Here is a 24,287-nt window from a genome sequence, read left to right as displayed (position 1 = left end):
GTATAGCATGAGATGAACAGAAGAGAGTGATGTGACCCCTGCATAATGCTGACACCCGAGACCCCTGAACAGGTCTTTTTGAAACTCTGTAAGAGACCTGTGTAAAGCACTTCTCACTTTCATTTTAAATAATGACTTGACTACAGTTGTACCTACCACAAGCCTTGGCCTGCAGGTAACCAATGAGTTAGACATTGTCTATCTGTTAGCTTGCAGGTGAGGTCACTCAGGAAAACTCATCAGATTGGCTTTCATAAGTTCCTTTGTCTCACAGACAGTGCATTACTGTCAATTATGTTATTCTGAACACGCAAATGAACCTGTTGACTGCATATTAAAACCTAAAAGAAAAAACAAACCCAAAAAAATCCCAAACCAGACCCATCCTTTGGTATGGCAATCAAGATCATCTTTGCTTCTGTGGGAATAACAGAAATCCCCTAATTGAGTTCATCTGCAGATAGAATCTTGAGCTCTGAACAATTACTTAAAAGTGGAATTTCTTGTAGACATGAAACAGACTATTCTGGTTAAAGGGTAGACTCTTAGAAAACAGATGGTTAACACATTAATTGGCTAAGAAGAAAGACAGTAGACTGAAAGAAAAAATCTTGTATGCATACTTCCTATTTTCAGCTCTTCTGCAAAGAAATTCAATGCTATACATAAGAACATCACATCCACATGACATTAATGCAGTCATTACCCTTAACTATCCAGGTTGCATTAAACTCACTTTGGGGCCTTTTCCATTTAGCCCATACTATTATACTAAAAATATTATTAGTAAAAAGAATACCATAGAGAGTTTTACAAAATATTTATTTTGAAAAAAATCACTCTGTACAAATTGAACATTCTCAACACCAAAGTTTTATAAAAATGCTAACACAACAGAATGACAAGTAAAACATTAAACTGATCTTTTCTTAAATTACAAAGAAACAGTCATTCTAAAGAAGCTATTGGAATTCCAAACATTAAAAAAAGAGAGAACTCTATAAGATGTATTTTTATCTATTACAGTGAAATACATGTATCAAAGAATGACTTCTTCCATCCTTTTTATAAACTCCCCCAACACTGCCCACAACTAAACCAGTTACCCTAAATGGTTTACACTTGTACTGTACATAGCTTGTGCTCCACGAAAAGCCAGCACAATTTGATCACCATATTCTCAGTGCCTAACAAATAGTCACCTCTATACATTTGGTACAAAATTCTCTGTACAAACCAACATTGCTCAGGTAAATTTGAAACAAACTTAAAGAAAGAGTCTTTATTTGTACCTTCAGTTTGGTACAATGAAGGGACAGCAATTAAGTAAAATTTCAAATAAAATTCAATAACTGAGAATATTGTCTTCTTTTTTTAGTAATTACTACAGTATAAAAAAATTTATATACTGCAGGTTATTAGGAATGGCAGACCCTAAATCTAACAGTGCTAGTTTTATAGTTCCCATCATAAAATAAGATTTTACTGTACATTACTTAGGTTTCCTCTCTTCTTTTTAACCTATTTGTGAAAGCTGTCATTGCATATTAAGCTATCTTTTATAAACAGGAGGAAATATCCCATCACAAAATTAAAACAAGTAAAATTTTCATATCACTGTAAACACAATTAAAATGAAGACTGGCAAAATGCAGTGTGACAGATAAGCCATGGTCTGGAAAGCTTTTTCACATTTTCTTAACACAATATATGGTTCACACCACAAAAAACAGCAACAAAAAAAAGCTATTGAAAATTTCAAGTTACAGCCAGGGGTGCCAAGCAGGATCCATACGACAGAGATTATCCAAGCTATTTGCAGCTGCTACCAGAGTGTTGACTTTGCTTTCTCCTCCTTCAAACTGAGCAAGATTATGAAGTCGAGTCATGATAGCAGTAACAGCTTTTTGAACTAGTGAAACTAGCTGCTGGCTGTCCATATTTTCTGGTTGTCCAGCTGCTGAGAGTGGAGAGGAAGTATCCTCCTGGGTTTTTTTGTGCCATGCAATTATTTCATCACGTAGCACTGTTTTTAGGATGCCATCAACCTACATGAAAGAAAAAAATTAGACAAATAAAAACAATTTTTTTACAGAATTTTCTGCTCTCAGCGAATGATGTTTTCTGCAAAACAGGGAAAGAACACTGGCTGATTGCAATATACATCCATATGTATATTATATATCTGTATAAATATGTGCATAAAGGCCACTTCTCGGGTGAAAAATAAATGCCTGCAACAAATAATTTCCTTTTTTCCCTCATCACTGTATTGAGTTACTGACATTAAATTGTCAATTCCAGCAGTCCTGAGCTTCTAACACAAACTTTTAATTATGCTGCCTGAGTCAAAACCACTGTCCATATTTTATGGACATTAGTAAAAAAGATAAATGCAGAAAAATGTTAGAAGTATCCCTGTCATATCCAAAGATAATCTAAAGCAATAATTGCTACATGACTGAACTGACCTGGGCACCCATTGCTCCAAAAAACCTGAATGGGCATCTGTGCTTTGATCTTCAAGAAATCAAATAATCTTAGAATATGTTAAGTTGAAAGGGACCAATAAGGATCATCAAGTCCAACTCTCTGCTCCCCACAGGACTACCCAAAACTAAACCATATGACTAAGATTGTTGTCCAGATACATGTTGAGCACTGACAGGCTTGGTGCAATAGTCACTCCCCTGAGGAACCTGTCCCAGTGAAAAGCCTTTTCCTAATGTCCAATTTGAACCTTCCATGGTTCAGCTTCAACCCCTTTCATTGTGTCTGCTCACCAGATAGAGGAGATCAGCATCTCCCCCTCACCTGCAACCCTTGAAGAAGGTGTAAGAGTGCAACAAAAGCACCCCTCAGCATTTTATTTTCTAAGAACCAATCAAATTATCTCAGCTGCTCCTCATAAGTCTTGCCCTCAAAACCTTTCACCATCTTTGTCAGCCTCATCTGGACACACTCTGATAGCTTGATGTCCTTATCCTGAAGCACACAGAACTGCACACAAAACTCGAGCTGGAGCCACACCAAATCTATGTGGCAAGTCTAATTGGGCATCTTACAGGCTCTGTCAGCAAATTCATTGGCACATATAGACATGACTGTGTAAGATAAGATAAAGAATTCTTAAAAAACACAGCTTTCTGCATTGGAGGTAAAGAAAAAAAATCACTTAAAGATAATTTCCTTCTTTTAAAAAGTAACTAACACCTTAGCTACAGTACATTCTGTGCAATGTCATTCTGGTGCAAATTGCATGCCTAAGTGCAAGATGCCTCATTTTTGGAAAGCATTAGAATTTAAAAGAAGTTAAGACAATCACTTTAGAAAACTGCACCCCGCTAAGAGCTATAATTCATCAAAGTACATCTTTAGCATTGTATTCCATTAACAAAGAACCAAGACACATTTCTGTTCACAGATTATTATTATGAAGATTCTAAACAATATTATTAACATATTGTTAACACTAAAACAACACAATTGTTATTTTGCTGTTTACCACTGCTAGAATTTTTAAGGTTTTATGAGGCTAGAGCACTTGAAACAATCAGCCTGAATTAACATGCTTGGACAAAAAATCAAGCTAAGTGTAGAACTACAACTAACTTCCTCTTATTTGTTCCAAAAAGAAAAACTGATAGCATTTCAGCTGCCCTACCTGAGGGTAGGATTTAGAAACAAACACAGATTGTTCAGTTTCTATCTTCACTGATAAAGTGCTGTTCAGTTTATAAATTGGCAAATATAACAAACCTGCAGACAAGCTTTCAAAAGGTATACAAACCTTAAAGTTTGGCTGTGCAAAGCACCGAGCTACTGCAATCATAGATGCAGTCAGTGGACCAGACACCCCAATGGTGGTGAGAAATTCAGAAATGTTTGGTGTAAGCCGGAACGGGACGGGACGATTGGCATCCAAATCCCCAGTAGCATCATTAATGTCAAAGCGAAAGTAAGCTACATTCAGCTTGCCAGTATCCTGCATGTAAATCAAGAATAAAAGTAATTAAAGAAACAGATTTTCATTATTGAAGCCAAAAGAAGTTATTTTTATTTATTTATTGTGAATACTCAGAGTACAAATAATACTCCAATAGCTTTTCACTCTTTCAGTTAAAGAGTTTTTGAATAAAAATGTTACAGTCATGCACAAAGTTGGGTATGAACTTCTCTCCAAAAACATGTTCAAATCCCTTGGAAAATACACATTATTGTAATATGAAACTCAAGAAGAGATTCTTCTCTATCATGGTCTATAAGGAGTCATGCAGACATACAAATCTTTCTTTTCTATGCATCCCTGCTCTGGCAGGTGCTCTCTGCATTTTTCACTCTGGGTAAGCATCTGCATGCTTATCTAGAGTATAACCCCCCATCCCTACATGCATTAAAATAGCAGAAAGATTTTAACATACACCACCTTTGCCCTGCTAAGGTGGCAAGCTCCATTTTAAATGTTGGGTTAAAAGAGAAAAAAATACTATTTATATGAGTTGTAGCTTCATTTGATGGCAATGCTGAAAAGAGAACAGTATTTGAAAAAGGAAGCTCTAAACATTTGGGTTTTTTAAATCTGTTTGACACAGAGATATATTAAAAGCAATACATTTGGAGAAGGACTAAAAAGAGAGACATCATTCACATGAACAGTTCCAATACCAAAGAATGATTTTATGGACAAAGTTGTAAATTCTCATCACAAAAGGCAGGGTTGATGTCCACGGAGACTGCAGCTTAAATTACTACCTACATGATGTGCAACGAGATATAAATGAAAAGCCTACTGAAATGCACAGTTAATTATATATGTTGAATCCCCATTTTGACTCATTTCAAAAGTATAGTTGGAATTTCCATTTGATCAGATGACAGCACGCATTTAGAACAAACTAAAGAATACCTGGGCAATCTGCAGCATTTCAGGGTTGAGTCTATTTAAATGAAAGATGAATTCTGCAAAGCCAATTAGGGCCAACTGAATAGTGAACATCTTTCGAAAAGTCCAGTAATCCGTAGCATTGGGGAATGTATGCAAAGCCCACTCCTTAAGCATGCTGCGTGGCACCATGTTGCTCTGTACCTCTTTAAGTATATCTCTGAGAACCTATAAATGAAAATACTAGTTGAATGAGATAATTTTTAACACGATCCTTAGCAACAAACAAACATGCAAAAAGCAGTTACCAAACATCTTCACTGAATTGCTGACAAAACCACAAAAATATCCTGAACTTGGATGCTTTCAATGCATCGCCGTTTCCTGATTTCTTCATCAAAACACAGTATTTTCCTAGCCCAAATTCTGCACAGCTAGAAAAAATTCTTTATCTGAAAAGACTAAATTTTTAATAAAACCATGTAAACATGAGAACTGCAAAAAGGCATGTTAGAAAACCTGAAACTGAAAAGTTAGGTATCCTGATCTGAAATATCTTCTGTTCAAGACTTTCAACCAGAAGTGAGCTGAAGAGACATTCAATTCACAATGCTGCACTTCCCTATGGGAAACTAAAGGAACATACTTCATTATTTTCTAGCTTAAGTACAAGCCAGATATGCATTCTGCAGCAACGAAATCCTTTATTTTAAGCATAATGGCAAAATCTGATATTATACATGGGACCTACAATGCATGCAAAGATGGCTCTCTGCATGGTTTCTTCATATACAGGGTAAAAGTTAAATTATTTTTATTACATAAGATAGGGAAAAACACTGGGTAATTTGCACCGTGTATTACAGAAACAAAATTAACTAAAAAATATAAAATGATAAAATCTGAGAGCTGTTTTTAACTGGTTGTTAAGAACACTGTACAACAGGGTTTTGCCTGGATGTACGCATTTGAAATATATAAAAATATTTAATTACTGTAGCCTAAAAAATAAAGAACAGAAATAAAATTAGGATCTCTTCTTTTACAGTAGAAACCATGATAATGACACTGACTTGACTTAAATGGTTGTTAAAGAGTTTCATAACCAGAAGGAAAAAGTCTCAAAATAGAAACAGATGTTAGGTAACACTTCACTTTATTTTGTAACAAATTTTCCCTAAATGATATCTGTGATGTAAGTATACTATGTCACTTATTTCCAATAGCTGTATTTGAAATGGGACAGATATTTTATGCAAGAATTTACATTAACCTTAAGATAAAAAACATAAAATACCTTATTTCTCACAGTTGGATGTTTGATGGTGGCTACAGATAGAAGAAGCACTGTTCTTTCCAAGTGCTATGATTTATTAGAGTAAGATTGCTCGACTGTTTCTATTCAATTTAGGTTAAATGAATCCACCAGCAATTTTAGAAGAGGCATTAGAAGAACATGGGGAAGCCTGCCTCAAACAGCACTCTGTAACTACTTATGTAAATCAGGAATGTTGTTTTCCATGTTATGAATTGATTATTTTCAAAGCACAAAAGGTAATAAATGCCTTGTATTTTTCAGTTGCAGTTACCCTAAACAACCTAGAGTAAAACAAATACAGCTTTTTTGAAGCTTTTCAAAAAAATCTGAAATACCAGAGAGATAAGACTTTACAAGAATGCATTAAGCAAGATCAAAATAAGCCCACCACCTCCCCCCCCAAAAAAAAAATCAAAACACCACCTCTACAAAACAGATATCACATCTAATAAGAGGTGAAAGCTCAAGGAGGGGCAGGGGATACGGGAACAATAGGACACAATAGAGTCCTCAGGAAAAGCCCTTGATTAAAATTCATTATATATTCTAATACCTGATGGCTGGCTTGAGTCCCTCGTGCTTGGACAGTTGCCAGTCTGTCATAGTAACGGGAAATGGGGTTATCATGCTCAATGCCTTTCTTGGCACAGCGTTGCTTATAGATCTCCACCAGGGAAAGAGAAGAGGGATTGTCCTCAACCAAACGCATCTGTGGAGAAACTGCTACAACACGGGGCACTGGGCATCATTTGAGAAGGGTGATGAGAGGATGGTGGCAGGGAGGGGTGGGGGCAGAGGGAGCAAAAGAAAAAAACAAAACAAACTATTAATTCATAACCTAAATACAAAGAACTAGCATGCAAGTATCAGGCATCAAAACACAACTGTGATGACCAACAAAGAGAAAATTATTACTACACTCGTAAGTAATTCACAAGCTCAGTTAAAAGAGCTTGTGAACACTTGAGGTTGTAAAAGAGCTTGTAAACCCACACTCACAACAGCAACTTTAAGTCAATAGATACTATTACCCCAAAAAGAAAGACACAAACCCATACTTTTTTAAAATCACAGCTCAGCACTTCTTAAAAGGACAACAGCAAAGCAGCAGCTTTGATGTCTTAGTGTCTTTGACTGAAAAGTTCCTCATCAGTAATACTTTTCCTGCTCAGCAACCAAGGTTTATTAGAACTGACTACAGTAATGTACAGAACTCATTTATTTGAAGTTATCGGTTCATTGACCATCTGAAATGAAAAGTGTTTATGCATTAATAAGAAGTAGCTACACAATTGTAAGCTGGAACTTCAATACAAAACAGAAGAATTTAACTATTTTTAAAACACTAAAACATTAGTATTTGAACAACAAGCAGATCAAGTATATTGCCAGGTAAGACTCTCAATCCTGTTTTTCATTTCATGAATGAATTACTTCTAATCAACACATGAAAAAGATGTGACAGACAAAGAAAGAAAACAAAATTCAGGCTTTGGGTTCATCCTTCATTCATTGTTTCTGCTTTGAAATGCCTAAATTTGTGACCTTTTTATTACATATTCTGGCAATTCATACACATAAGTCTTATTAGAATCCTCCTTAATTTTCCTCATTAATTCTGTAAAGTTAAAGTATTGCCAAGTGGTGCTGCTGGCAAACTGCACTCTCCAAACCAAGTAATGTTTTACAGGGTCACAGAAGTATGTTCAGCAGAAGTCATGTATCCAGTACCTAGATTATGAATCAATTTTATTTGTCAACAACTAACCAGTCAGTATCTGTTCCTGAAATTAAACACAAACTTGGATATATAAAGTTGCTTCAAAAATTATAAAGACATGTTCCCATATCAGAGAATTCATGAAACATATAAAACACTCAAAGCTCAATTAAAAAAAAAAATAAAAACTCTTTCTTCTTCTGTGGAAGACCTAAAAGAAATTCAGTATTCATATACTGCAACATGGGTAGAAAAAAGTTTGTTATGTCCCTCTCATAATGTCTCTAAATGTTTCTTCTGAAGTAGATACGTCCAGTTCTTTAGCAAGAGACCCAATGGGCATGCCACTGCCTTTTATGTGTTACAAATGAACTTTATACCATAAATGATACGTGCAAGCTCTTCTAGAAACACCCTAGATGGAATGCAATCAAATTTACCTCTTCAGAGGTAAGCTACAATGCCAGGAAAGAACTAATCATCTAGACAGATGTGAATTTACCTTCTGAATATTCAAAAATTTCAGTATCAGTGATTAGTAGCTGTCAAAAACTTCAGCAATTATCATCTTTCAGTCTAACGTATATTTAAAAGTGATAAAAAAAATGCAGTACCTGTAAAAAATAAATGCCTTTTTGTGGTTTCCTTCCTTTTCTCTAAGCAGGGGTTCAAAAGGCGAAGCAGCTGTAAGACGCGCTCTTCTCTGCGGGACTCTGTCAGGCAAGCGTCGTTCATCACCAGGTAGGGGTAAATCTTTCCATTATGGCCTCGGATATAGAGTCTTCTGGCTGCAGTGTTGTGCTTCTGAACTATCTCTACTCTGGGCATAAACCTATCAGGAAGAAAGGGATATCAAAGCACCTGAGATAATCTCCCCTGATATTAAAACATGATGTAAACAATGAAAAATTCCCAAAGACTTGAGGTGGCACAACTTTATAATAAAAGTTCAGTTCTATTACCCAGCTAGCACAGTTCCTTTTTGTAGTCAAAAAGCTCTTCTGTTTGATTTTATTATACAAACACAGCTCTTGAGCAAAATTAACCACTAGACCAGACCTTTATCTCTGTTTTGAAGAAAGGTACCTCTTAATGACTGCAATAGAAAAACCAATCTCAACTTACACCAACACAAAAGAAAACCAGTCTTCAACTAACAACAGAGTTGCTTAGCAAGGCAATGTACAGTTCCAAAAGTAAGATGAAATAAAAGAAATAAAAACGATACTAGAGTATGACCATATATGTTATTTAAATACATGAAATGTACACATCTACTTGGGCAGAGTGGATGGATGAAGGTCTAATTTTCTTCTCTGTTTTCAGAATTCCAATTACAAAAGGGTAGTTTTAGGTTACCTTGCTATCTTGATGTAATAATGTGTTGGTTTTGGCATAAGGAATTCTCCAGGTATCTCTACTTCTGCAGTTTGAGCCGAAAAATTACTAAGAAAGCGGCATTTTTCCTCTATGAGGAAAAACTTTGGAAGCTGTTTAGTTTTTGCCTCCAGAATTTTGATCCATTTCTTCAGTTTAGAGATAAGATTGTGAAGTTTCATTGATCCTGGCACACTGAAGTCAAAGTCTAAAAGAAAAAAATAAGTAAATAAATAAAGATATATATAGAGATCCTCAGAATTTCAAATCCTACACATATTCCTCATAGGGTATTTAACTACTAAGTATCTTAAGTTTGAATTTTCAAAGACAATCTTTCAGTCACATGCCCTAAAGCAAGATACTTTATCATGTTGCACATGTATTATGTAGAAAACCATCACACTGGCCTCAAATAGAATAGTAAAAGGGAGAGGTACTACAATCAGCAACTCACAGACAAAAAAAGGAAAGCACATCTAAGCAGAGAAACATGGCTACCTATGAACACTAAGCACAAAGGAATACTAGCAGGTTCAGACAAACACAGAATTGACATAAGAACCATTACAGAAGAGTCAGAGTGTAATTGGTTTAGAATCATACAACTGCAAAAATATGAGTGGATGCTTGAGAAGAACAAATCCTACAATTCAGTCATGCCAACTGTACACACACACACCACACACACACAGCTGTACTGCCTTTGAAATGCAGGCTCTCTTCAGTATTTAATCTCTATAGCAAATCTTTTACTAAAGTTCTAAAATTATATGTAGTTTCAACCTGTCAAAATGTGCTCTCTTTTTTCTGTACCCAGCTGTAAAACATTCCCCGTTTCTTGGTAAATAATTGAATTCGAGATTTTCCTGGTTTACAGTTATGCAAACATTCAGATAACACACTCTGAAATTTTTAAATACTATTACTGTATTTAAGTGTCTGTATACTGCAACCAGACAGTCTGCATGGAAAGAAGGCAGTAATAAACCCATCGATTGAATTAGATCAGATCATTTAGTGGAAGAGGAAAAGTAAGCCTATTTTACAGTTCAGCACTCTAATTTTCTGCTTGTTTCATGAAAAGTGATTTATTTATTTAAACATAGTGGAGGCTTTATACTTTCAAGAGGGATGAAGAGCCTCAGCTGGGTATAGAATCTGTGAGCAACTGCACGACAAATAGTAAAATTGCTATTATTATTATTATAGTATGAGCTGCAAGAAAATTCCTTTTATTCTTTCCTGGCTTAGGTAGCCACCACATGGAAGAACAGATATGACAGACTAGGCAAAAAAGACAATATTATGCAAATAGCCTGCTCTCTCCTCTGCAATATAGCAGTAGTGCAGCATGGAACTCTCTTCAGCCCATGTGCAAGTCTCAAGGTCAATACATGGTCTTCAATATTCTATGCAAATAATTCTGTAACAGAAATCATTTTAGTATCAACCCTTTTCTGGGCCAATACCAATGCTATCTTCTCAAAACTGCTTTCACTAATTTCAGAGAAAAAAACCAAAACAAATAAATGCGTTTGAATTTCCCCAGAGAGGGAAAAATTAATAAACTACAAACACAAATGAAATTATGGTTCAGCATTTCCGTAGCAGAACAAGGAGAATGAACACAGTGAGATAAGAAAACAACTGCTCTCTCTGTAAAGCTCCTTAGTTATGTCATCTCAGATTATGCAAGTTAAGTAACAGACTGGAATTTTTAAAAACCATTTTGTGTACTAAAGAGTCTAAAAGATGCCATTTTAAGTACAACGTTACAAGTCAACAGCAACAAGAAGAAAGAAATAAATTACCTACACATACACTTTTCTTCTCCAAGTTCCCTTCATTACATGTACTATTACCAAATAAAATAATGCAACCTAGGATTCCTTTCATTTGGCTGCTGTTCATTAAACAAAGTATTAGAGGATACATAAAGCAATGTATTTCATTGTGCATACACAATATACTAATATGCTAGAAGATTTCAGTTAAAGTCTACTAGACAAAATCTCTTTCACTTCTATAAGAAAAAGTCTATCACCAAAAGTTCAATTTCATATTTATGGAACTCAGATATTAGTACAGCTCTGTAACATTCTCTTTTCTTTTTCTACCTGGTATGGGCAGTGTATCTATCTATTGCAATATCACTGTGAAACATTCACTATAATCCCAAGCCTACCCTCTAGTGAGCAATGGGAGTAAATCATTTCGTTAAAGTGACAAAAGTATTGAATCATTTCTCTCCTGATTCTCTGAAGTACAGGAAAGCATCCCCAGCCTGCAACTTATTTTTTTGCTAATGTGAATCACCAAAGTCATAAAAATTTGCATCAATATATATTCCTTAAAAATAAGTCATGAATTTCACCACAAGAATAGATCTTGTTTGTGAAATACTCTATTTTAACATATTTCTTTCTTTATCTTTTTTTCCCAAAGGCAAACAGTTCCATTTTGCTCATGTCACAGAAAAGAAAAATCAGCTGGAAGAAAGGGAAATACAAAAGCAGATGTTATTTGTGTACAAACTCTCTCTTTGCAGACATTTTAATCTATATAAGTAATTCTGTTTCAAACAAATCTACTTTTCCCAGTACATACTACTGGAGATCATCTTCTCCAGGTAGCACATGCTGAGCTGAAATACCATACAGCTCATACCATCTTTTCCTAAAAGGTGGTTTACCTCCTCATCTTTAATGGAATTATTCACAGACCATGATATTTTAGAAACTGAGGGAGCCTGCTCTCTATTCTTAATGATGCTGAAGATTTTAGAGTGATATATGTATTTCAGATGGATATACTAATTCAAAGTCTTGAATTCCTACCACAATCCATCCAACCCAGAATCATTGGAAAGTTGTTGCCATTCTCAATGAAAGGACAAAGAAGGGGAAAATCCTCCTGCCAGTGGTACAGACCTAAAAAATCCTGATAGTTCTTCACACAACTAGAGAAAGTTTAATACTTGTGAATTAATCACTTCTCAAGAAGCATCACAAAAAAGAAAAATACACTTTAGCTAGTGAAATTAGAGTGCCAAACCCTCTGTCCCCTCAAAGACCTTGACCTACAGCATATTAACATTCCATTAAAAAACAAATAAAACACCTCCAAAGTCTTGACAACAAAAACAATCCCCTTCTGCTACACTGGCAGAAAACAGTTCTAATCTGTTAATGCTTTTAGCATGAGCAATAGCTCATTTGCAAGATTTTGAAGATTATTCTGACCATAGACAAAACCTCTTATGAAAGTTCATGACCCAAAGATCTTTAACTGAAGAGCCAGGACATTCATAATACAAGTAGCCACTTAGAAATTAAATGTAAGCTTAGCTTTGCAGAGCAGTTCGAATTCTTTATATATAGGATACTGAAGGAGATCTGAGCATTCTCCAGGGAAGAAGAGGTGTCTTGATCTTGAAGTTATTATACAGACACTTACATACTCTCTCCTTTCCCAAGGGTTCTTTTTAATCTTACAAGAACTTCTGGAGAGCACCAACAAACACAAAAAATCTCAGTGACACTTGCACAGAAATATGAAGCAGGACTTCTGTTTTTTCAGCCAGCTCCAGAGGCCTTTAAAGACCAGACCAAGGTCAAATAACGAACTACAATCTAATCCCTTCATCTATATTTTCTAGATAACATCCTGTTATCTAAAAACAAGAAGTCAAGTAAGTAAATAGCTACCCAAGTGATTCTGTGTTCATGCTTGAGAATAGAAAAAAAAAAAAGAAATCCTTTTAAAAGCTGGAAATTATTAACAGACCTCTTTCCCCTGCCCTCTCCCCACACCTCAGAGACACATGACCTCAAGCTTCCTTCTGATTATGCAGTTTCCATTTGCAGTGCAGAATTAATTGTGCCAAGTGCCAAAATTCTCAAGAAAATTATCCTGCCCTTCAAGGGTGTGTTTTGGGATTTTCCATTCATAGTCAGCTTGAGTGGGGAGATGGTTGCAGAAAGAAGCCAATCCAAACTCTAAACTATCATCTGCCCACAAAAGAACAATTGAGGCACTGAGTTTCTCCTCTCACTGCTGAGACAGCTCTTAAAGGGAGTATTTCTCGCCATTTGCCTGTTCTTGGATGTCAAAGGTTTAGCAGAAAAGGAGAGAAGGAACAAAAAACAGATGGTCAAAGAACTATGAACTTGAAGTACAAAAAAAATAACAAATTCAAGTAAAATTAGTCTTCAAAATATGTAATGTTAGGATGGAAAAATATGACCTATCAAAGCTCAATGGTCCAGACTGCTGCAGACAAACAATTTAGAATGTAAGAAATGGTGTGAGAGTCCCCAGTGACTCCAAACAGGAATCAAGATGCAACTCAGATGTTGATGGAAATGATTATGCAACCAAAAAAAGTTGAAAGTATCTATAAAACGTAGCTGCCAACATTAATCTGGAAATAAGTGAAGAAGAGAGTTTGCTCCAAGACAGCTCCTGATCTTGGATATTTTGAAATGGAGGACAACCACTGTAATTATCTGTCCATCATCTAAGTGCAACTGGTACTGAAAGTCAGGAAAGCAAACTAACAGGAACATTCTAGTGTGATGCAGTAGGCAAGAGTTACAACTGGTTTCTCATAATGCTAAATCAGACTTTTCTATCTTTAGCACAGTAATTACAATCCTATTTATTTCTTCATGTACATTTTGCTGTTATTAGAAAATTATTGAAAATCTCTGTTTTCTGCATAATTAAATTACAAAAATTCATAAGTATATTGATTAGTTTAATTTCTCCTGTTTTCTCACACTTCCCACACTCATACTGAGCCTGCTGTCAGCAAGCACCTCCAGGTCCCTTTCTGCAGAGATGCTCCTAAATTATATTTGTGCCCCTTGCTACTCCATCCTAGGCATAGAATATGGCATTTAGATTTGTTGAATTTTATCCCATTAATCGCTTTCCAGTTATGATTTTTTTTTTCCCTTCTATATTTCCTCAATACCCATTAATGACACACAATGTTTTGCTATTTCTATTTCCCTCCCTAGAACACTCCATCCATTAAAAATTTAATCATTTGGTTCAGGACTTTCATTTTCTGCTGTTATGCAACTGTTGTGCCTCAAAGAGGACATCATGCACTATATAGTGTGCACGAGACATATAAATCATATCTACAACCAGGTTACTTTCACAAGATTCCTATCAGTTTACTTATTTTCATAAAACTATCAGTAAAATGCTAAAAAAAACCACCACAAGTCGTCTTGTCAAACTCTGTAAATGCTCAGCAGCTGTGTTGACCTCCAACAAGTTTAAGTTAAAGCAACTTTATGCAACTTTGAAATACAAGAGTAACTTTCCACTGCAAGGTTCACCTCTGCTCTGGAACCAGCTTGATATGGAAAGGGTATGTTTTTAAAAAAAAAACCTAACCACCTAAGATGATAGACTTGAACCTCATGCCAGCATCATCTAAGTCCGAGTCCCAGTGAAGTAAAGAGAAAAGTAGATTCAGGAAAAGATGAAAAAACAGGTCTTCAAAAAAATTCTCTTTCCAGTTTTAAACAAATAATGTTTGAATTTTTCTGTTAAAAAAACCACATCACCTATTTTTAACTATTCATTTTCACCTAATCCTACCATTATCTTTATTTAGTTTGACTTAGTTTCTATAAGAACCTACGCAAAACTCAAAATCCTGGCAATCTGCAACCCTGATGCCAATCAATGTCATTTTCTGTCATATATAGCTGCATGGCCTTAACACTTTTCACCAAATATATCAAACCCAAGTACTCTCTACTGTACACAAGCTTTTCTTAGAATTTTAAATCAACACCGAATACTAAAAACATTCAGCTCCATTGATAAAGAGAAAACAAATGAAGGAAAAAACTACATCCCTTAAGTATAATTTTATTAGATCTAATTTACCTAACAACGATGTAAATTTGTGCAGTAGGATATTTATAATTTATTTGTATAAATCACTGAAGTAATCTTACTCATCAGAGGTAGCTTGTTTTGAAAAACTTCTCTTAACATTGTCAGTTTGGAGTTCTGACATATTAGGAATATCTAATTAAATATTTCATTAAGTTCTGGCATCACAGTAAAATAAGAGATCATTTTATCCCCTCGTCTATAGCAGGCAGTTCTATGCAAATTGCTAAAATATTATAGTGAGGTAATCTAATTTATTTTTAAACACGTATGTGATTTGATGATAGTTTTACGTAATAAAAATACAATATATTCATTTTCTATGCTGAGGTCTGTTTTGCACTTGAATTATTTTTATTACTGCACAGAAGACTGGAACAAACTGTTTCAGGTCTGGTGAATGACAGAAAGGTGCTGTTTTCTATATTTTATCTCAGGAAAAACATTGGAAGAAGAAAAAAGGAGAATGACTTCACAGTTGAACTTTCAGGGGGATATTCCTCTGGAGATGAGAAGTACAATTTTAGAAAAAAAAATATTTAAGATTTACCTGTTGTAAATTGTCCTTTTAATTTCTGGAACACGGGATCTTGAGCTGTTGCCTGTGCTCTCCTAGCTAGTGACTCTGATGCTGCACTAGAAAACATGGTGGACACATTAGAGACATTCTCAAGACCTACTCCAAAAGTGCTGACTAACTTCTTCACAAAATTTAGTGTATGAGGAGTGATTTTGGCATCTGAAACAGCTCCACTTTTCTCAAAGGCAACTGAATAGCACTTCGCCAAGCCCTGCTGCAGTTGTCTTAGAACCTAAGGATTAAAGAAAAAGAAAAAATAGTGAGGAATATCAAGCCTTCTGATTTATTCCCACACTGCATTTTATATAGTAAAGTTATTCACTCAGAAACATTTATTTAAAATTGTATTTTACATAGTATCTAAGAGTCAATCAGAATGACAGAACTGAGCAGTGGAAATTCTGCATCACAAACTACACCCTGGGCCTTCCATAGCAGCTAAGTTTTACATGTCATATTTTGTGATACATTAAAGTGATGCAATATGACAAATATTTCTTCAAATAAACACTGCTCTAGGCATACAGACAGAATAGCTTGACACTTTGAGAGGCAAATAATAAAAGTAGAGTGCTGTGTCCATCTGCTCCCTGCTGTAATTCCAACTTTGGACAATAATCACTGCTCACCAAAATCGAGAAGGAAATCACTAACTGTGGAAGTTAGTGTAAGAATATAAACTTTCAGTTACTACAAGCAACTGAGCCATTAATCAAATTAATACTTTTGGGAAACCTCTGTACTAAAACTCCAATCAGAACAATCAGTTCTTCAACTGATTCAACTTCCACAAATACATCAGTTCAGGCATATCATTCTAGATAAATATTTTGCAGTTAACCTTTCCTTAGATGATACATTTATATGAAAGTGTATTAAAGCCAAATACCTCTTCATGCCAATTCTCTCTGAACCAGACCATCTGATCTACAATGCCTTCCAGAGAAGACAAAAGTGTTGGATGCAATTCTCTCTGCATATGCATAATTCTGCTGCATCGCCACATGGGTGCAGTGGCTCTGATTGGCCCAGGATCTGAGGCAGAGTGGGACTGATTTCCAATTGAACTTGGCTGTTGTTGCCCAGAATCTGGAAAGTGCAAAATGTTGAAAAAATAAAAGTTACCTTTCACAAACTTGATACAAACCTGCATGAAATAAAAAGAAATTGTTCCAAGAATTTGCTTTGGATATCCTCTAAGTATTAATCAAGTATTACCTAGTGAGTTTCAGATAATGAGATCAAGTTTCTTTTTTAGAAAGAAAATTTCCTTTTTAGAAAGAAGACTCTGCTCCACCATTTATGACCCAATTGTTTAAGTTATGGGGGGGCTCCTCCCTTCTCCTCTGGGGACATCTTCCACACATAACTGAAGAATAAACATGCCGATTCCTACACAGCAACATTCTCAGAGTCTATCTTTTAGTACAGCTGATCTCTCAAGTTACAGCTACTTTAGACAGTGATTAACAGTTTTCCTTTAACAGATGATCCTCCCCTACTACTTTACTGAACACACTGACAGACCAATAGCTTGTGGCAGAACCTACAGGAAAATATTCTAGTAGTTATTACTAAATGCATCTGTGGAAATATCGAGAATTTGGCACAGAAACCTCTGTCACTGGATACAAACACAGTGAAGTATTATGGAATGTGGCACCCCCTCTTCCAAAAGAGCATTCGAAGAAGAATAAGACATTATTCAATTAGTGCCTTTCAAAATTTTATACAGAAATTTAGTGAACTGACGCCCAAGTAAAAAAAGAAAATGAAACAAACAATGAACTTTGTTACAAAGAATACAGAACAGAAGGGAGAGTTCCTCAAGGAGTTCTCCTGGGATTCCCAGGCAATTATATGGGACAAGAGAACAGCTAAATTCTGTGGAATTGTTTAACACAACAATTCTAAATAGAATTTATTATTGGGAGAAAAAAAATGTTGTACAGTGTTTTCCCCACTTTCCAGACATTTCTTCAAAGTCAAAATTGATACTATTTTGTGCAAAGTTAGATGCTCATTTTACTTGAATATTCACCATAAGAATTGAGTTGTTAAAGTATAGATAATTCAAAACAAGCAGTTTAGCTTATGCAAGTTACACAAACTTATCTTTTTCTAGATTTTTTTTTAAAGTTTGACTTGTTTGAAAAGAAACTGAATAATTTATACTTCCAATCCAAATTACACTAGGACACCTATAATGCTCTTTTGTGTTTGAATTTTGTACCTCTCCACCAATTTTAAAAGATAAAAATGCATTAAAGAACATACATTTCTCAACAATCAGAGTGACATAAGAATGAAAGAGATTAAATTCTTCTTGGTGAATTTTATCTAAGAAAATTCAAGACATTTCAAGCCATCTGTAGATCTAACTTCACAGAATGCAAGTCAAGTTTATAAAGAATTTTTTTGCTTAGTCTTACTAAATTTCTCATTTTCTAGAGACTCCATTTTCCCAGTAAAATCAGGTGAAACTCAATAATGCAGCTACGAGGAGCACAAACAATTTGATCATTTTCAAGCTCACCGCTTTTGTAGCGCTCTCGTTGCTCTATCTTCAAGGTCAAATAGAGAGTCCTGATAGGGAAGTAGACAGCTTGGGGATAGACCCTTCCCACCTATTTGGAGATACACACATACATATTTCTCTATTAAGGAAAACTGACCACAGATCAGATCAATACACACATGTTCTCTTTGTTAATGAATGTAATTCTCTTACCATCAGCTCCCTGTTTTAAAGAACTGCTTATGGAAAACTAGGAAATTAAAGAATCTTTCAGCAACAGAAACCCCAAGAAGATGAAATGGTAACTCCCTGCACACACTGTTAAAGTATTACCTAATTAGGGCTTCCAGACCATATTGCCTAATAAACCTAAAAACAGTGTAATGCCAGAGTACCAGCTGGGCCAGCTCAAAGATCTTACTCATGTACATAATGGAAGCAAAACAGACATAATGACAGCAGTTACTCTTTAAACTAGGCCACAAGTCCCAGAGAGCCTGATAAGGAGGCCCATTAGAGAGCAGCTTTACTCCAACTAATTGTGGCATTTAATGTAAGAGGAAAAAAAATAATAAAGATTTTATGGCTTACATAAAAACCCCAAAACCTAAAAAGATATTAACATCCAACACCCCATTTAAAATTTGCACATTTCAGTAGCTATTAAGGGAAAGAAACAATGTGTCTAAGCACTAAACCATGATAGAGCAGATCTTAAGACATTATTAGAGGCTTCTCCAGCTACAATTTTAATAAATCATAGATTTTTCCTCCATCCCAGTGGGCGCAGTAAGTGGTGGAAATTTTGCAATGGGATTTAACTGTTCAGTAATATATTTATGGCACATTACTAATGACCTGCATATGCTTCATTCTTTAATTCAAGAGTAAATTACTTGACAGTAATTGTAAGGTTTACAATCTACCATTTCTGCAAATTAAAAATTTTAAATTAGTAAACAAGAACTTTTTGTAATTTTTTATTCTATATTCCTTCTGTGGACCTACAGCATTAAAGGAAAGACAAACAAAAATATCTTGCCATTTTTATGGGCCTAAGCTCCAACTACAGTAGGACTTAAAAACAGGCACTTCTAAAAATGTTATACAGATCTCAACAAACAAAGTGTCTGCAACTCACTGAAATAACTTTTTTTCTCTCTGCTGTCAGGAGACAGATGAGCACACAGGTATTGCAAGACAATACAAAGCCATACACATCAGAAATTTTGCCTTAGCTGCTTTGCTTTCCTAAGCTATTTGGGTACATGGTCTCTTCAAAGTATAATTTAATTTTGAGCCCAGTTCACACTGAGCAGTAATAGAACAGTATCTAAAAAACACATTAACAGAAACATGTCCCTTATTATCCATTAGTTTACAGACAAGCTTGAAGCACCTTGATACTGATACAGGTGTATGTTCTATTCTGAGATTCTGCTTCAGAGCAGACAGCCACAGGCAGTAAAAACTTAAAATCCCAAAGCAAGATTAATCAAAACTCATATCTGCCAGTTCAGAGGCAAAAATCCAAGATGTCGGTTTCTTCATCTAACTCCCTAAACCATATCCTTATTTGTCTCATCATTTGTTGTGCTAAACTTCAAGCACAATTTTACAAAGCACTGGTAAAGCTTTCTGACAGTCAGAGCCTTGTCTTTTAAAATCAGGTCTAACAAAAAACAAAGCAGTAAGGAAATAGTTTGCTCTTTAGTCCCTAAAGCTAACAATTCTTTATTTCTATGTTAAAAGCAATTAACTATACATTTCTAAATAATAATATTCACAAAAAGTCCAGAGGGAAAGATATAATGCACATATGGCACACAATTTCTCTGGATTTCGTCTCATTAAGTAACACTCTGAAATTTAAAATATTCCACTTACCGAGAGAAATTAGCATTTTTTAAACTCATCAGCCATTGCAACTAATAGCATTTTATAGCTTGTAATTTTCTTAATCTGCTTTGAAAAAATATTTGTGGCTCATCTTAAAAACAAAGATTACAGACAATAAAGAATTAGAGATTATCTCCTGCACCTGACTGATGAGGTTCAGAAGGAGTTTGCCCTCTGAGCCAACCAGGCACGTCAACAGCTGTGGAATCCAGGCCAGCCACTGGATGGGTGGGACACCAATACAGTACTTGTCTACAGCATCTGCTAAGGTGTTCTTATCATCATCAAAACTCAGTAGCCAAAGAACCTAGAAGGGAATTTCAAAAGTAAATCTCAGGGCTTAAATTATCATCACTCATATGATGCAGAAAAAAGCCACGGATATTTTATAATATGATAGTGAAGTCCTTGTAAGTGTCAAAGCCTCTTGGAACATAAGAGCTCACATTCATTCTGCCTGACCAATGGCGTTTTTCCCCCCCAGATGCAATATCTAAAGGCTGTATTGAAGGACAGTACGTGTTGTGAAACAGCAAAAAATGCCAATTATCATAACATTCCACAGATTCTTCAGGTTTTTGGCTTTTTGGTTGAGTGAAAAATGAGGCATGTCTATAGAACCTAAAATATGCTATTCAAATAAATTAACTTTGAAGAGAGCTTCAGTGTTTTTTTGGTTGTTTTATATTATTTTTACAGTCCACACTTAATGATACTTTATAATTCAGTTTAAATGCAAACACATTTAAGTACTGACTAAAAATCACTAATAGTTATACAAGCAGAGAGAATAATAAACTTCTGAGTATTGTAGAGGCCACCTTTAATCTAAATTAATATTTTCTATGCTTGCTTCACATTCAAAATAGATTGTCTTCCAAGGTCTGCTCTCATTTTTTACATTTTCTTCATGAGTGAGGTTAAAGAAAATATTCCCAAACTGAAAAATACATATTGGAAAGAATTTGGGCTGAAATTGTTGAATTAGAGTAAAAAATTACAGAAGAGACCTATCTTGAATAAAATATAATTTTCAGGTAAAAATATTAATTATCCAAAGTAACAATAAACAGACACAAAATTATATTAATTTTGGAGCACCAAAGGACATTTTTCTGCAGCTATTTCACTACATTATGTAGTAGAAATGATGAATGTGATTTGTCCCTTCTCCCACAGAGAGGTTCCACACTTTAAAATAACAACCCAGGTATGCCAGTGAAGTAGAAAAAACCATGATGAGTTAAATGCAATGACCCAACAGCAACCACATGCAGACTTTCAGTCTAAATTAAAGCTTTCTACCAATAACTGATATTTCTCCTATCACACAAATTTCATCATTGAACATTACTCATCCCATTTTTGAAGGGTTGGAGCTTCAATTCTTTTTTAACCATCTAGGTCTTACCTTTGCTAAATATTTCCTTGATTTGCTCTCATTCTGGTGACGACAGGCGTGCAGGTAGCAAGTAATAGCAGACACACCCAGGTGAAGCTGACGTTCTTTCACAAAGATATTCTCCAGATAATCACCCCACATTGCCCAGGCTTTCACCAGCACATCATGCATTTGCACAGCTGCAGAAAAAGCTTTGTTTGCTTCTTCAGACCTGCATTGTGACAAGTGAGAATATTAGATCTATGCTAATAAAATGTTAGTGTATCAGGTAACAGTTTGATTTCTGATAGCATACTCATTTTCTAAATACTCATTGATATTTTTCCATTAATCACATTCTTTAGTAAGGTCTCATGCATGTTTTGCCTTAGCTTTCCTTAAAGTTCAGCATCTATGAAAGCAAATGCTTAATAATGGAAAAAATTACATTAAGTGTTTAAGATCTGCAGATACTTCCTGACAAAAACCTTCCAGTGCACTGCAATTGTAATTCAAGGAACAGAGTATGATACTGGGAGAAAGAAGAACAAATGATAACACAAGAAAAGAAGGAGCAAACACAGAAGTGCCTCTGTGTTGAACAAAAAAAAGAAAGAGCAGTATTGGGAAGTTGCTAAGTTAGCTACCTTTTAGAAAACTGTATCTTACTTAACTCTTCTTGAAAAAATTTACCATCAGTTATATGTGAAAAAGTCAGCTTCCTCATCCTCCTCAGCTTTAGAAGTGCTTTTCAACAGGAAAAGTGAAGGGATATGAACCACACAGTTCTTGAGAATCAAAAGATTATATGTTTGAGGCTTTTAAAGTCTTCTCTAGGTTTCCTGAAGTGTTCCTAGTTCAAGATTTGGCATGACTCAACCCAAGCCCTTAAACCTATGTAACTTTTCAGGCATAAAAATAAAGGATGAAAAGCCTCACATGCACATAACTGAAATCAAGAAAAACTTTTAAAGCACACCAAGAGTCTTTATAACACGAAAGCGCTTCTCCTCCTGACTGAATAAGCATTGAAATAAACTGTCCAAAAGTAATGTCAAGCTTGTCTGACTAATTTTAAAAAATTACCTGTAAAGCATTTGTTTATTTTTAAAGTACTAGTTTGGAGTATTGTACTGATAAATTAAAATGACTGATTATTGAGGCAAAACTATTAAAAGGAAAGCAAATTTGTCTGTCGAATTCTGCATTAGTTTCCATGCTACATGAGTAAGTTACATGCTTGCAGTCTTTCTGCCCCCTAGACGGAAGCTTTGAAGTGCAGTACCAGAGCACCAGCCTGATAGATGACTTTGTATCTCTACATCCCCTTTATGAAATAGGGACTTTTCAGTTGGGTTTTTTTTCTCTCCTTCTAACAATCCATCATTCTTGACACTTGAGATGACTTTTTTTAAAATGCTTTATATCACCCTGCTCAGCAAATGGGCAGCACAGGGAGATGCAAGAGCAGAGGTGACCTTTAACTTCCAGTTTAGTTGACACACAGGTAATGAGCGTGTCACAGCCTCAGATTCAACAGTGTCACTGCTCCTAACTGTAACCTTCCTAAATTCCTGACCTCAGCTGTGGTGCTGAAAAAAATGTCTGTGTGTTTTTTGGTAAGATTAACAAATTGTAAGCACATCAGAGCCAGGTTTCAAACAGAAACCTTTATCCCTTCTATCTTGAAAGAACAAGCAGGGGCAGTTTTAGCTGCCTTTTACTCTACCTGCATGAATTTTAAAAATATATTATTAAAAAAAATATATTAGGGGAAGATGCACTTTCTTTCCTTTATATCTCTACTGAAACTAAGCTCCCTTATGATCATAAGAAAAATCCCATTGAAGTTTCCATCGCAGTAATTACATTCTACCTATTTAAAATTCTCTGGTATTCTCAGAAGAAGATATTAATATTTCCTGACTTGACTGCTATGTGAGGTTGCAAGATACAACTTAAAACCTGATGGATATCATTCTTTAAGTGTCCACATTGTAGTAGTAAAGGAATTATTCTACCCATATGTAACATAGAGTAATACTAATGTTAAAGATTATACATAACAAAAGTTGTTGAAATCTGAAAGGGGTTTTTGGCATCACTGAACAAAATTAAGACTAAGATATTTGTTTGCTGAATTAAACAACAGATCTTCCTCAAAATAGTAAGATGCCTGTTAGTATAAATCAAAAATATTAAAATGTAGTTGTGTGACAGCAAGGCTTACAGCTAGGTGTTTAATTGCTGCAATGCAATATATTTATAACACACACCACATTTATTTTTGCAATTGATTTATCCAAAAAGTGTAGCATTTCCATACTGCATGACACACCGGATTTGTCTGAGTAATCTGAACTATACTATCACACATTTTCCTGTGTCTTGACTAGTTGCAGGTATTAATGGGATCCATACAATGAAAAATTAAACAGAAAGGAGAGAAACAAAGAGGTAGGCTAATTTTGTTTAAGCAGCTATAAGATTATAGACAGCACATTTTCTCTCTTTGGTTTTACGTGTGATGTTTACATTAAGAACATAATTAAAGAAGTCTCTTTTTGTCAACTACACTAAGACATCAGTTAGGCATCAGCTTGTCTAAGTACTCACAGAACCAGGGCAAAAAAAATGAAGTTAAGCTGCAATGCTTTGGACAAACCTATTTGCAGGCTCTTCCCATC

At 35.2% G+C, this 24,287-nt stretch overlaps 1 protein-coding gene across 5 annotated transcripts in view; it reads right to left on the bottom strand.

The window, feature by feature from the left end:
* Positions 1-803: 803 nt before the first annotated feature.
* Positions 804-24,287, bottom strand: part of TRRAP (transformation/transcription domain associated protein) — an 83,015-nt gene continuing 59,531 nt past the window's right edge. For all 5 annotated transcript variants that reach the window (XM_071760436.1, XM_071760440.1, XM_071760439.1 and 2 more), the window contains 11 exons: positions 21,631-21,832; positions 20,362-20,526; positions 18,339-18,429; positions 16,692-16,891; positions 15,773-16,034; positions 9,280-9,505; positions 8,535-8,752; positions 6,754-6,938; positions 4,907-5,110; positions 3,791-3,985; positions 804-2,048 (listed from right to left, as the gene is read on the bottom strand). In XM_071760436.1, the coding sequence (XP_071616537.1) occupies positions 1,764-2,048; positions 3,791-3,985; positions 4,907-5,110; positions 6,754-6,938; positions 8,535-8,752; positions 9,280-9,505; positions 15,773-16,034; positions 16,692-16,891; positions 18,339-18,429; positions 20,362-20,526; positions 21,631-21,832 (2,233 nt within the window). In that variant the 3' untranslated portion in view covers positions 804-1,763. The remainder of the gene's footprint in view (positions 2,049-3,790; positions 3,986-4,906; positions 5,111-6,753; positions 6,939-8,534; positions 8,753-9,279; positions 9,506-15,772; positions 16,035-16,691; positions 16,892-18,338; positions 18,430-20,361; positions 20,527-21,630; positions 21,833-24,287) is intronic.

This window comes from Heliangelus exortis, chromosome 17, assembly GCF_036169615.1.
Source record: "Heliangelus exortis chromosome 17, bHelExo1.hap1, whole genome shotgun sequence".
NCBI classification, from domain to species: Eukaryota; Metazoa; Chordata; class Aves; order Apodiformes; family Trochilidae; genus Heliangelus; species Heliangelus exortis.
Note: the sequence above shows the minus strand (reverse complement) of the source record. Positions and strands in the feature narration are given on the sequence as shown.